At 41.3% G+C, this 15,481-nt stretch overlaps 1 protein-coding gene across 13 annotated transcripts in view; it reads left to right on the top strand.

The window, feature by feature from the left end:
- ZMYND11 (zinc finger MYND-type containing 11) overlaps positions 1 to 13,662 on the top strand; it is a 142,425-nt gene extending 128,763 nt beyond the window's left edge. For 7 of the 13 annotated variants that reach the window (XM_079759410.1, XM_079759415.1, XM_079759411.1 and 4 more), the window contains one exon: positions 6,651 to 13,661. In XM_079759410.1, coding sequence (XP_079615536.1) covers positions 6,651 to 6,773 — 123 coding nt within the window. In that variant the 3' untranslated portion in view covers positions 6,774 to 13,661. Of the gene's footprint in view, positions 1 to 6,650 lie in introns of all 13 variants that reach the window. The other 6 variants (XM_079759407.1, XM_079759406.1, XM_079759408.1 and 3 more) reach the window with 3 other exon arrangements.
- Positions 13,663 to 15,481: the final 1,819 nt, after the last annotated feature.

The raw sequence follows: 15,481 nt of genomic DNA, 5'->3' as shown, positions 1-15,481 counted from the left end.
TGTCCTGTATATTACAGGATGTTTAACTGCCTGAACCCATTGGATGCCAGTAGCACCTCCTCCTCTCTGTCCCCCAAAGTTGTGACTATTAAAATTATCTCCCAACAGTGCCAAATAAGATGAGGGCTGAGAACTGACCACTAGTTTTGGGTCATAAATAACCTTGATAATAATAGCATATTCTGTGGTAAAGGGCAATCGTATAATATTTGTCCTTTTTCATGTAATGTCCTTAAGGTTCATCCATGTTGTAGCATATTGCAGAATTTTCCTTTTTTTTAAAGCTGAAAAATATTTATATACCACATTCAGCTTATTTATTCACATGTTGATGTTCACTATTGTGAACAATGCTGCTATAAACATGGGTATATACATATCTCTTTGAGACACTGCTTTTAATTCTTTTGGGTGTGATTGTTGGATCATATAGTAATTCTGTCTTTAATTTTTTGAGGCAACTCCATACTGTTTCCACAGGAGCTGCACCATTTTACATCACCGACATTTGTTTTTTTTACTTGGATGGTAGCCATCCAAATGGATAGAAAGTGGAATCTCATTGTAGTTTTGATTTGCATTTCCCTGATGATTAGTTATGTTGAGCATCTTTTCATGTACTTATTGACATTCCTGTATCTTTTTTGATAAATGTCTACTCAAGTCCCTTGCCCTTTTCTGAATTGAGGTTTTAGTCATTGAGTTTTAGGAGCTCTCTAAATATTCTTAGCATTAATTTCTTACCAGATATATGATTCACAAATATTTTCTTCAGTCTGTGGGTCATTTTCATGAAGTCTAAATTGTCTATTTTCTCTTTAGTTATATGTGCCTTTGGTGTCATATCTAAGAAATCATTGCTAAATGTGGGGTTGTGAAGCTTCTATCCTATGTTTTATTCTAAGAGTTTTGTTGTCTTAGGTCTTATATTTATGTTCTTGATACATTTCAAGTTAAATTTTTTATATGTTAGATAAAGATTCAGTTTCTTTCCAGCACCATTTGTTAAAAGACTTATCCCCATTAAATGGTCTTGGCACCCTCATCGAAAATCATTTGATCAAAAATATAAGGGTTTATTTCTGGGCTCTCTGTTCTATTCCACTGGTCTGTGTCTATCTTTACGCCAATACCACATAGTTTTGATTAGTGTAACTTTGTAATAAGTATTGAAATTAGGAAGTGGTAGTCCTCCAGATTGGGTGTTTTTTTTTTCATGATTGTTTTGGCTTATCAAGGTCCCTTGAGATTCCACATGAAAATTAGAATGGGCTTTTCTATTTCTACTAAAAATGTCATTGTGCCCGGCTGGCATGGCTCAGTGGCTGAGCATTGCCCTATGAATCAGGAGGTGGCAGTTCGATTCCTGGTCAGGGCATATGCCTGGGTTGAGGACTCGATCCCCAGTGTGGGATGTGCAGGAGGCAGCTTATCAGTGATTCTCATCATTGATGTTTCTATCTCTCCCCCTCCCTTCTTCTCTGAAATGAATTAAAATACATTTTTTAAAAATGTCATTGGGATTTTGATAGGAATTGGCATTGAATACATAGATCACTCTCAATAGTATTGACATCTTAACAATGTTAAGTCTTTTAATCTGTGAACATGGGATGTGTTTCCATTTATTTATGTCTTCTTTAATTTCAGCAATATTTTTTAATTTTCATTGTACAAGTATTTCACCTCCTTGTTAATTTCAAAGTATTTTATTCTTACTTTGAGCAATTTTAAATAGAATTATTTTCAATATCTATATATATAAAAGCCAAATGACCAGAACGACCGGTTGTTATGACATGCACTGCAGTGGCCAACCGGCCCGATTTGGGCCCTGATTGCCGGCCCCTCCCCCCCACTGGCCCAGCCCCGATCGGCCCCCATCGGGGCGGGCTGGCCAGACCCCACCCATGCATGAATTCATGCACTGGGCCTCTAGTTTCCTTATTAGGTTATTTATTGTTCGTTTATAGAAATATAACTGACTTCAGTAAATTGACTTAGTATCCTGCTACTTTGCTAAATTCATTTATTAGATCTGATACTTTGTTCTGAAATCTTTGGGGTTTTCTACATCCTAGATCATATCATATGTAAACATACAACTGTACTTTTCCTTTTAAATTTGTATGGCTTTTATGTCTTGTTTGCTGAATTGCTCTGGCTAGAATGTTCAGTACTCTATTGAACAGAAGTGAAAAGCAGGCCTCCTTGTCTTGTTCCTGATCTAGAGGAAAAACTTTTGCCATTGAGTATGATGTTTGCAGTGGGTTTTTCATATGTGCTTTTATGTGGAGGTAGTTTCCTTCTGTTCCTGTTTTGTTGAGTGTTTTTTTCAGGAAAGATGTTGAATTTTGTCAGGTGCTTTTTCTTTTGATCATCAATTGAAATGATTATGTGCTGTTTTTTCCCTTCATTATGTTGATGTGGTATATATTACATTAATTGATTTTTATTTCAACCATCTGTGATTAAAATTTGAGAGGAATTGGTATTCTTCTCCAACTAAGAATTTGGTGAATTAGAAGACATCAGGTACAGAGTTCTTTTGTATTGGGAGATTTTTTTTTAATTAATAATTCAGTCCCCTTACTAGTTACGGGTCTCCTCAGATTTTCTGCTTGTGATTTAGTCTTGGTAGGTTTTGTTTCTAGGAATTTGTGTATTTTATCTAGGTTATCCAATTGGTTTGTATAATTGTTAATAGTGCCTTGTTAACATTTTTTTTATTTCTATGGAATCAGTAAGCTCCCCACTTTCATTTCTGATTTTATTAATTTGAGTCCTCTTTTTTTATTAGTCCATCTAGCTCTAGGTTTGTCAATTTTGTTGACCTTTTTGAAGAACCAACTTTCAGTTTGATTTTTTTTTCTCTGTTTTTCTATTCCCATTTAGGTCTGCTCTAATCTTTATTATTTCCTTCCTTCTGCTAGCTTTGGGTTTAGTTTGTTTTTCCCAGTTCCTTAAGGTGGACTTTTAGATTATTGATTTGAGATCTTTTTGTAAGGTAGGTATTTGCAACTAATAATTTCCTTCTGAGCATTGTCTTGCTGCGTCTCTTAAATTTTGGTATATTGTGTTTTCTAATTTCCCTTGTGATTTCTTCTTTGATACATTGGTTGTTTAAAAATGTATATTTAATTTGCACAGTTTTGTGACTTTTCAAGTTTTGTTTTTGATTGCTTACTTGATCTACTGTGGTCCGAGAAGATACTTTGCATGATATGAGACTTAATTGGTGAACTGACATACGGTCTATCCTGGAAAATGTCCCATGTGCACTTGAGAAGAATGTGTGCCCTAGTTGGGGAGGCTTCTGTAGACGTCTCTTAGACCTCGTTTATTGTGTTAAGTCCCCTTCTCTCCTTATTTTCTGTCCGGTTGTTTTATCCATTATTGTGAGGCGGGTGCTGAAGTCTCAGCTATTTATTATGGCAGAACTGTCTGTTTCTCCCTTCAGTTCTGTCAGTTTTTGCTTCATATATCTTGATGGTCTTTGATTAGGTACATAAATGTTTATATTAATAAAACTCAATATAGCAAAAAAAAAACCCACAACAATTATATAGTGTCTATCTCTTTTGTAAGCTTTTTAATTATTTAAAGTCTATTTTGCTTGATATTAGTATAGCCACCTGCTCTCTTTTGATTACTGTTTGCATGGAACATCTTTCCCCTCCTTTCTTTTTCAGCCTGTTTATGTATTTCTGTCTCGAGTGAGACTCCCGTAGGTGGCATATAGCTGGGTCCTGTGTTTTTATCCATTCTGCCAATCTGTGCCTTTGGATTGGAGAGCTGAATCCATGTAACTCAAAGTGATTACTGAGAGGGGAATGTCTGCCATTGTGTTTATTTTCAATACACCCTATACCTTTTTATCCCTGATTTCCTGTCTTTGAGGTTTTTTTTGTAGTGAAATGTTTAAATTTCTTTCCTTTGTGTATATTCTATAGATCTTTGTGGTTGCATTACTATGGGGATTACACATAACATCCTAAAGTTATAACTCTGTAATATGAATTTATTCAGCTTCACTTCAGTCACACATTAAAAACTGCTCCTATATAGCTCTGTTCCCACCCTTCGGGTTGTTAATGTCACAGAATTACATCTCTGTACATTGTGTCCCCAAAACATAGCTCTTTTAACTGCATTAATCTCCTAAATTATGTAGAAAACAAGATTTGGAGTTACAAACAAAATGTACAGTAATACACTTTTAAAAATGTATTAGTCTTTTAATCATCTAGAAAACAAAATGTACAGTTACAAGCCATTGTCGCAATAGCACTAGCTTTTACACTTGTCCAGGATTAACCCTCACCGAGATCTTTGGAACTCCCTCAGCTTTTGTTTATCTGGGAATTTTAAAATTTCTTTAACTTTGAAGGACAGTTTTGCTGAATATATGATTCTCTGTTTACAGTTTTGTCTTTTAGCACCCTGATTATATCAGTCCACTGTCTTCCACTGGCCTCCAGAGTTTCTAGTAAGAAATCTGATCATATATTGATGATCCTTCACATGTGCCCGTTTTCTTCTCTAGCTGCTTTATGATGCTCTTTTTTGTTTGATTTTTATTTGATTTTAGAAAGACAGAAACATTGATTTGTTGCTTCTCTTATTCATGCATTCATTGGTTGATTCTTGTATGTGCCCTGACCGGGGATTGAACCCATAACCTTGGCTTATCAGGATGACTCTCCAGCCAACTGAGCTACCCGGCTAGGGCAGGTCATGATTCTCTTTTAACTTTGGCCTTTGAAAGTGTTGTTATAGTGTATATTGATGTGGGTCTCTTGGAGTTCATTGAGCTTTTTGAATGTTTATGTTAATATCTTACATTGGGAAGCTCTCAGCCATTATTTCCTCAAATACTCTCCCTGCCCTTTTCTCTTTCTTCTTCCGGGAACCCAAAAATGCCTATCTTGGTACCCCACGGATCCCATAGGCTCTATTTGATTTTCTTTAATCTTTTCCTTATACTTATTTGTAAATTACTTTTATTTTAGAGAGAAGAAGGCAGAAGCATAGAGAGATAGAAACATTGATGAGAGAGCGAGACATCAATTGGCTGCCTTCTGCATGCCCCCCTACTGGGGATTGAACCCACAACCCAAGCGTGTGCCCTGACTGGGAATTCAACTAGGGACCTCCTGGTTCTTGGGTTGATGCTCAACCACAGGGCTTCCTTAGACTTTTTTTTTTATTACTTAATTTTATTATTAGTGTTTAATCCTCAGCCAAGAACATATTCAGAAAGAGGGAGTGGGAGAGAGGGAAACATGGATTGGTTACCTTCCCTACACTCCACAACTGGGAATCAAACCTGCAACCCAGGTATGTGCCCTGACCAGGAATCAAACCTTTCAGTGCACAGATGACGTTCAACCATCTGAGCCACTCTAGCTGGGCCTTCCTTATACTTTTTAATTTCCATTGTCCTGTCTTGTGCCTGCTCAGATCTGCTTTTGAATTTCTCTAGTGAATTTTTCCACTTCAGTTCATAGACTTTTCAGCTCCAGATTTTTTTTTTCAAATTGATAGTTCCATTTTGTTCACACATCTTGACTTTCTCCACATGTTCCTTTAGTTCTGTGAGCATCTTTAATAAAGTATTTGACTAGTATATCTGCCATTAGGCCCTTTTTATGGACAGTTTCTGTTGATTTTTTCCTTTGAATGGTCAGACATTTCTGTTCCTTTGTACGCCTTGTGATTCTTTATTGAACACTGGGCATTTGAATCTAATAATATGGTAACTCTGTAATTCTTTTTCTCCCTCTTTTCAGGGTCTGTTGTTGGCTGTGCCAAGAATCAGCCTGATGTGTAAACTAAATATCTTTTCTGAGCCTCTCTTAGGGCATGCACGTCATTAATATTCACTGTCGGTGCAGTTGGTTTTGAATGTCCTAATCTTTAATTTCTGGCTGCCCAAAAGGGGAAATTAAAGGGTACAGGGCCTTTAACTTTCCTGGGAGTTACTTCAGTTGGAGAGCGGGGGGCTTGTGACAATGAGAGAAACATCATCAACCTCCCCTCTGTCTGTACCTAAGTAGCCGTCAGCATAGATCCCCGCTGTTGGGAGGACAGGCCCTTTTTATCCGCCCTGGCTCGCACAGCTGCTCCAGGAACACACACACAGCTGCCTGTGTCGTGGTGGGTAGCTGCTGCTCTGCTAGGAGCTGAAATTGGTCATAATTAACCACAACTTGCTGTCCAAGTCTTCCCCTGGGAGTTGCAAGGCTGCAATAAATTCCAGAGTTCCACAACAGTCACTGCCGACAGATTGTGCCAGTGCAGTGGTTGTCCGGGGGGAGACAGGTCCCTGTTCTTTCATCTGCTCAGAGTCCTCTCAAGACCTTTGTAAGGAAATAGAGATGTTTGTGCTGACGGTAATGACCCCGTAAAGAGAAAACAGGTTGTTGTGCCAGGTAAGCTTGAATTTGTTAATAACAGTCATTCCGTTGTTTCCTGCCATTCTATTCTGCTCAGTACATAAAACATATTCTGATATTCTTGGCAATGATGTGAGTTTACGGTTGAGCCAAAAAGATCTTTAAAATCACAACTTCGAAAGTCTATAACATTAACCAGTGTCCTGTGTATTGAACCTCACGTTTAAACTCTGGTCACGATTTCCCCTCCAGTGCTACAACTGTGAGGAGGAGGCCATGTACCACTGCTGCTGGAACACGTCCTACTGCTCCATCAAGTGCCAGCAGGAGCACTGGCACGCCGAGCACAAGCGCACCTGCCGCCGGAAAAGATGAGACGGTTCTTGTGAGAGGCACCGGCGACTGCTCTTCTCAGACACAACGGTTTTTGTTTCCAAGAAGCCAAACTTGTTTAGAATTTGCTTCCCATTTGCACCAGCCTTTAAACACTTTTCGTGAAGAGATTTTGCACAGTAGTTTAAATCTTTTGTTAATGTCCCTCTGGAATTTTTCGAGGGTAAAAGTAACATCAGTGGAGGGTATTATTTTAAATAAAATTTAATTGAGAATTTGTTGCATTTACAGCAAATTTTAAAACATTTTTAGGTTTTACAGAGATTTTAACCTTTAAACAACAGATCTTTAAAAAAACAACTGGTGAACACAAGTGAGTTTAACAAACCTTTAAAATAGATCTGAATGTAAGAACTACAGGACTGTTTCAGAAATAAAACATACTACCTTGATGTGAAATTTATTTCTTAACCTTGTTGAGCTGGTTTTGTTCAGCTTAATTTACTGTTTAAAGGCATTATCTATTGGTTATGCCAGTGGGTATATGATTGAATTTAGGGAACAGGGTTGACACAGCAGGTGCTAGTCCTGCATATTTTTTCTTAAATGTTTCCCAATTGTGTTTTTCATTTTCTTTTCAATATATAACTTTTATAACAAATTATTAGCTTTGATCTCGTAGTTTAAAATTGCAGGGAACTGGGTAATCTTTTACTGAGCTGGATCTTAGAGAAAATGAATATTTAAATTTTAAAGTTTGCACATTTCATCTTTATCCTAACATGAGTGCTTGTAACAAAATAAACAAAAATAAGCCAAAAACTACCTTAATCCATACATGAAATTATAGATGGGGCATACAAATTTATTTACTGCTTCCCTTCCCTCCCCAAATATCGATTGCCTATTATCTGGTGTCACCTCATATATTATAAGTTAATGCTAAAAGGAAAGAAAGCACTTAAGTTTCACAGAAGCCGTTATGTTTGTGGTAATGGGTCATTGCCTACTAATGAACCCCATCACTGTACACAGAATGAAGAATAATGCATGTTAATTTTCTTGTATTAAAGATGCCGTGGTTTGTAAAAAGTCTGTATTTTGCGGAATGTCTGGATGAAGAAGCATTACCAATAGGAATGGATCGATAGTTGAATAATGATTTTTTTTTATACATAGATATATAAAATACAGCCAGCTAAACTGAAATTACTTTTTTTTTTAAAGAAAAATCTCACAATTTATGTTGTTTCAAAGACTGATCTTAGACCAAGTCAAATTCCCATTTATCATTTAGTTATTTTTTAAGGTTAGAGAAATAATTTGTAAATATTTATTTAGACCTTTGATATTTATTAAAGCAATTACACACAATGGAAGTGAAAGAATCAGGAGAAAAACCTTTTAAAAAGTTTTCTCGAGGTTTGTCAGGGTCACTCTAAAGTTAAAAATGTAACCAATTCTGTGAAATAATCATTCACCCAGTCCTGGTGCTGCTGCAAATGGCAGTGACACACATTAATTGACAAGCTGCTGCCCAGCGGTGCCCAGTGGCTCATAGGAACTGCCTAGCACCGTTTCAGCACCGCCCCGAGCTGTGCGGTGGCCTGCGTCTCGTCCTTCCTGTTGCCGTGTGATTAGTCAGTGTTGCCACGTGCCGTGGTCTGGTTGAGACATCGTAACCAAGAACACTTACCTTCTCTTGATCATTTTCCAAGTTTTAAAACTTCGATCCACCCCTATGAGAGCAAGTTATTGTGGAAATACTTTCAATGTAAAACCATTCCAGAGTGTGTACTATTTACTGATAGCTGCATGAACGTAAGATTCGTGTTACTTTGGCTTTTTTGTCTCCGTTGACACGGTTGCACATTTCCAAGTTACTACAGCGTGAAAACTGTGTGTTAAAAAAAAAAAATTCAAAAAGAGATTGTGGCCTGGTTTTGTAAAAGTTTTAGGTAAAATTATAATTGATTGTTTTAGGAATCATTATAAAATATTTCTGCAAATCATAAAGCTATATCAAGATGTTGAGCTTAGCCACTATGCACATTGTAATTATTCATTGTGGCTGTCCAGTTCTATGATGCATTCTGGCATTTTGTAAGCTGCTCTGACTAGCAATATATAGATTCATTTAATGTGTTAACATTGGTTAATAAATGTATTTAAAAAAACTGGTTTTAATACATTGGTGATTTAGTCCAATTTGCTTTACCAAACCAAACACTGTTATCACATGGTGGTCATGCACAGTGGGCTATCCATTGGTGACTGTTTAACTTTATATGAAAACAGTGTATGGAAAATCATTCATTCACTTGAACATTTAAGTTGAACTTAACTTTTTTCAGCTTTCAGAAAGACTCAAAATACTTGAACCAGTTCTCAAAAAATTCAGGTTGGTTAACTACAAAGCCTGTTTTCTTAATCCTTACACTGGGCTGAACAAACAGAAAATTATTCCATAAACACGAAGTTTGTCAGTAGCATCAGTTTCAGTACATCTAGAATCTAATGCATTGTCACTCCACTTCTCCAACCAGTTTACGTGAACCAGTCTCAGCTCATGTCAGCATCACCCTCCTCCTCATGCAAGAAGTGGCTTGGCCCTCTCTTTTGCCTCCAGTATCTAATTCAATGGCTCTCGAACTTCTGAAGCAGGATCACAGGAGAGCTTGTTAATCATTGCTGGCCTGATGCATGCCTTTGCATTCTAACAAGTTCCCAATGTTGCTGATGGGCCCACCCTTTCACAACGACTACTCAGGAGAATCAATACACCATTTCGTGAAAAATGCACACAACACGCACACGCACAAAATACATTGCACAAAATGGTTTTTTTACAGATTCCTAGGTCTCATCTATAGACCCCCCACCCCCAGGTTAATCCCTGATCCAGTGGGATTGGAGAAGCAAAAATGTGAGGGATAAGGAGACCGATGGCGTCCTGTACTGTGCTCTACATCAGACCTCAAACTCGCGCTCACATGATCACCTGGGGGATCTCCTTAAAGTGCAGAATCTGACTCAGAAGGTTTGGGTCAGTGGAGCAGGTTATTCTGCTCCTTCTCATAAGCCTCCATGTGACTGATTCTGCTGGCCACGGAACACCCCTAGAGGCCAGGTGTTAGAGGGTATGTACATTCACAAAACTGACAAGCTGCATAAAACCGCTGTCAAATGAAAAGGTGTAATATGGGACACCTGTGCAATTCTAAATTATCTAATAAAGGGTGAGAACTTTAATAATATAGCCAAAACATTTCAGTGTTTAACAACAAATGAAATAGTTTACATCCTTGTTTTGTACTAAGTCTTCAAAATCCAGTGTGTGTCATGCTCTCAGCACACCTCTACTTGGACTAGCCATATTCCATCGTAGGTGGCTGGTGACCCCCCCACATTGGACAGCAGCTTTGTTTTACCAAGTGTGTGTCCTCATCAGCACCTTATTTGTAGTCAATACTCAACCAGCAAATGTGTATTGGAGGACCTCCTTGATATCTAGGAGCCGATAAAAAATCGGTCTTTGTCAGAATTTGAGCTCTGAGGGTAGGCTCATGCATGGTCTGTTTCAGAGTCGGATTTGAGAGGTTAGCAATCATCTAGTCAACAAGTTCTAAGTTGGCATTTCAATTAGGCAGCCCTGAAAAAGCTTCCTAAGATTCCGTTTGGCTCAACAGGTCAATTTGAAAACCTGTATCTCGTCCAATTTCTTAACCTCATACTGGAGAGGAAGCTGAGACCCAGAGCTGCTCAAAGTCAACATCCATGCTCCTAACATGTTTCTTCTTACAGCCCCTTAAAGACTGCAGGTGGCTTTATAACGATGTGCAAAGACAAGAAATAGCTCCTACTATCTAGAAATAAGGCAGAGTATAACTGAAGGTGGAGAATGCTAAGGAAATTTAGGAGACAGTATAGACATTTTTAGTTCATTCATTTAACAAATACTTGAGCCCTAGCTGATTTGGCTCAGAGGATCGAGTCTGTGGACTGAAGGGTCCCGGGTTCGATTCCGGTCAAGGGCAGATGCCCAGGTTGCAGGCTCAATCCTGTGCAGGAGGCAGCTGATCAATGATTTTCTCTCATCATTGATCCTTCTCTCCCTCTCCCTCTCTGAAATCAATAAAAATACATTAAAGCACACACACACAAACACAAATACTTGAGCTATAGCAATTGTGTTCAATGCTGATCATATGATAATGAGCAAAACAGACATACTTGCTGTCCCTACAGAGTTTACATTCTAGTGAGGGCATCAATTAAATAAAAACAACATTCTTCCTATATATCAGAGTTAGGTGCGAGCAAGAATAAATACAAAACTACAGGATACAGAGAAAGTATAACACAGGAGGGGAAAGAATGAGGAAAGGCTTAAAAAATTATATGTAAGCTGAATCTTGAAAGTTGAACAGACGTTAGCTGGAGAAAAATGTCATTTGAGGACCCAATATTCATTTGGGGTGAACCATTTCCCCCCACATTTGTATTCTGAACATTTTAAAATTAAACAAAATTAGAAAAGTAAGTCTTGCCCTGGTCAGGTGACTCAGTAGGGTTGGAGCATTGTCCAGGACACCAAAAAGTGTCTGGGTTAGATTCCTGGTCAGGGCACGTACAGGAAGCAATCGATCAATGTTTTCTCTCACACTGATCTCCCCCTTCCTCTCTAAAATAAAAACATCAGGTGAGGATTAAAAAGGAGAAAAAAAAAGTCTTCTCTAGAGAAATCAACAGGGCTAAGGGTTACAGAAAAGTAATTTTTTTCCAAGTAATGAGATCTGACAAGGGTAAGGAGCTAGCAGACTGGAAGAGGGATTGAGGGTGATGCCATGGTGATAAAGGGCTCAAGTGACCACAGAAGGCAAAGGATAAAGAAGTGAATGGGGAGACTACTCGAGAAGTTTGTTAGTGATCGGGAGAAGAAAAACAGACTGAGGGAAATTGTATTTAGGACAAGAAGGAAATAGGAGTGACAGGATCTTGGCAGCAAAAGATATTCCTCCTGGTCCTCTTTTTTAAACAACAAATTAGACATCCATTTGTGGGCAAAAGCGCCTTGGTAGTAGGCCAGATTAGGTTTGGACAAAATGAATAAATTGTATTTTCTCTGTTTATAAAAGAATGGGAATCCAGTCTTTTCTAGCTCGTTTAAAGAGAATCATCAGGATTCTAAAAGATTAAGCTATAATTCTTATTATCTTTTAGTAATTCTGGAAACTGAGTATCTACTAATGGGAGGGCCAGACAGATGGGACTGTGGACCACACGTTTTTTTGTCTCCAGTATAAATCTTGTGATTTGTGTTCAGTGTCTTCCTGCTGTTGATCCTCAAGCCAAAATGTGGGGGCTCTGCTTACAAATAAATCACTCTGACATTTCAATTTGGATCTTTCTAGGGTTTAAAAGGGAGTCGGTCAGAGGCACAAAGAATGGTCTTAGTGTCCCGAGGGTCCCTGTACAGCTGCCTCCTGGAGAGCTCCTCACCCTGGGCCTGGGGGCTGAGAGACGCAGGTATTCGCTGCTTGTCCTTATCCCTGGCTGCCCTGAGCCTGGGCCTGAACAGGAAATAGAAAATTAACGAGTTCAAAGACAGGATGAGGGAAGGAGCAGGAAGGTGGCAGAAGCCTTCCTGTTGGAACTTTGAAGGAAGAAGGTAGCCGTGTACGGAAAGTCTCCCAGCGCCTGCCATCAGCACCGGCCCCCAGGGCTCCTGGGCTTCAGCAGGTCCCTTATCTGCTTGGAAGCGATCTTTTCCTCGTCTGTTTTTGCACCATTCATTCCTGTCTCTCAAAACAACAGAAACCAAAGCCAGTGGCTCTGAAACCCACAGTGCAGCTCGGGGGTGGCAGCTGCCGCCCAGCCCTATCGGGCCCAACCAGCTTTTTAAAAAAACATCCAACTCAGATCCACATTGAACTTTTCATTGCAAATCCATCCTTTCCCCGGACTGATGTAGCAATTATGACTGGTTCCTTCATTTGCTTACACATTCTTACTTGGTCTCTCAGACATTTGCTAGTTCCTTCAGTTCAGGAGCCACGTTCCAAGGGTCTCAATCTGAGATACACATCCTTCTCTCTTTCCTCCACCTCCTTTTCCCTAAAAAACAAACAAACAAAACCCTCAACTCTCATAGTATATTCTCAAACAGAATTCTTTTTTGTTTAATTGACTTTAGAAAGGCAGGCGGGCAGAGAGAGAGAGAGCAAGAGAAACATCAATGTGAGAGAGAAACATCATTGGTTGTTTCCCATAGGCGCCCCAACCAGGGATTGAACTGGGAACCTGGGTGTGTGCCCTGATCAGGAATCAAACCCATGACCCTTTGGTGCACTGGCTGACGCTCACAGCAGAGCCACCTGGCCTGGGCGGGAAGAAAGCATTTTCAACTCATCCCAGACGAAGGGCTGATGTCTCTAATGAACAGAGCTCTCAGCAGCGAGGGGAATGATTTGAAAGGAGCTATGGGATAGCAACCACGGAGGAAGATTTCCTTAGTTCACTAATGAGGAAGCAAGTAGGAGGTTCCAACTGGTTCAACCGGAGGTTCCAAGAACAGCACCTGGACGGAAAACAGGGATTCCAAAGTGAATTTACAAATTGATGTGAATCAGGTCTATTCACAGGCAATAATGAACTGTGTTCCTGGGACTAAAGTAATGAGTATTATCCGTTTTCTATAATTTAAAAACTGTAGAGTAGCTCAAAGACAATAAAAGGCAGAGCCTGGTCAGGTGAGCTGGGCAGGACAGACACTAATCCTTTTTTCCCCATTTAAAACCTTTCACAACAGTTCCTGACAAACTGAACAACCCAGTAGTTGAAGGGACATGAACGGTTTGCAGAAAGAGAAATACAAATGCTTTCTAAAATACTGTTTAAATACTCGATCCTACTTATCCTATATAATAAAAGCATAGAATGCAAATCGTACCCTCGAACGGGAGTTGTCCAGGAGCTCCAGCAGGCGGCCGAGGGAAGGGAGGGAGGGAGGCCCCAGCCAGTGCACACATTTTGTTCCCTGGGCCTCTAGTCATAACAGAAATGCAAATTAAAGCCAACACTTCCTGTTGGTGGGGGTTGCTGTTCAAAGTGAAAAGTGGCAGTGAAACCCCCTGAAGCATCTGTCCAAGTCACAGCACTCATCCCCGCCCCCACCCCCCATAGCCAGAAACCCACTCCCTCCCTGACTCATCCCTTCCCCCCCCCATAGCCAGAAACCCACTCCCTCCCTGACTCATCCCCGCCCCCACCACCCGGGCCAGAAACCCCCCATGAGAAACACTTGCCCACGATGAAATGACCGACTTTTGTCAGGACAGAAGCTGGTTGCTGACAATAGTGCGACACTGGGAAGGCTGTGTCCGAGGACGGGAGCAGACAGGCGCACCAGAGGCAGGAGGCCGTGCTGCTGTGAGCACGGAGAACCCGAGGTGAACTTGAAAGAACACAGGCAGAGAATGGAGTGAGAATGGAGGCAGGAGCATGGGCTCAGAGCTGGCCTGCATTCCCGTAAAGAAACCCAGACAGGACTGGCGGGAAACTGGTGTGGATGGTTACTGCCGTGGGCTCTGGGGAACACGACTTCACAGTGGACACGGCTTTATACAGTTTCCGCATTTGGACCAGGCGATTGGATCACCTACTCAAAACCTTCGTTTTTTAAAAAATGGTGATTTGGGTTTTCCCAGTAGGGCAGGTGGCTAACGGGGAAGCTCCTTCCCCCCTGACTGAATCCGCCCTGACCCAGAGGTCATTCCCACCCCACATGCCCGCCCACTTCCGGCTCCCAGCTTCCCCTCCTTAACCAAGAGGTTGTCCCCCACAACCTTGCACCCCTGGCACTTGCCTGTCCCCAGCTCAGTGCTATAAATGCGGAAGTCCTTAAGCTCCCTGAGACTCCTGATCTGAGGTTGGAGGAGCATTTACACAATGGGGGCGGGGGGGGGGGGGGGAGGAGCTTGCCGCAGAAAATTAGCCCCACAGGTCACCCTTGTACACGATCAAACAAAGTATTTAACATGGTAATACCTGAACATCGACTTGATGTTTAAACAGACCACACGGGAGGTTTGATTATTCAGGTTACGAAGGACACAGCGTCTCTTTAAGTAGCTCTACCCCCAGTGCTCCACCCCCTCCTTCTGCAGGGCCCAGCGCGCACACTTGCTCCTGCTCCGGTCCGTGAACCTGCAAGCGATGGCCTAGGCTGGGCTGACCTCATGTCGCCCCTCATACACCCTCAGCAGCTGGGAGCTGCTCTGGACATTGAGGACATTTGTCCTCAGAATTCATGTTTGTTTTACACTCGGCCGGCCGGCACTTCAGCTTCTGTCTCGGAGCCGTCTGAGGCTACCTACCCCCTCCGGGGCCCGAGTCCTCAGCAGGAGAGCTGGTCTGGTAACGGTCAGGGCGGGTTCACCGGCCCCTGCACGGGGTCTGAGGAAAAGCAGCCCAGACACGGGTCAGGGACTCACCGAAGATGCTCAGCAAGGTGAGTGGGTGCGCCAGCCCCTTCGCCTCCGCATCACACGCTCCTTCTGTCTGCAGCTGCACAACAGCCCTGGACAGTCCGGCGAGGCCCAGGGCAGTCATGGGACCGCCGCGGTGCTGGCCCCCACGGCGCCCTCCTGAGGATGAGCTGGGCAGCGGTGCGAGGTCCACCAGCCTGGGTGGCCATCTACCCTGCGGCTCTTCACATTTCTCCACCCTGTCCTGTCCTGGGCACATGA

Source organism: Cnephaeus nilssonii (assembly GCF_951640355.1).
Source record: "Cnephaeus nilssonii genome assembly, chromosome: 1".
NCBI classification, from domain to species: domain Eukaryota; kingdom Metazoa; phylum Chordata; class Mammalia; order Chiroptera; family Vespertilionidae; genus Cnephaeus; species Cnephaeus nilssonii.
Note: the sequence above shows the minus strand (reverse complement) of the source record. Positions and strands in the feature narration are given on the sequence as shown.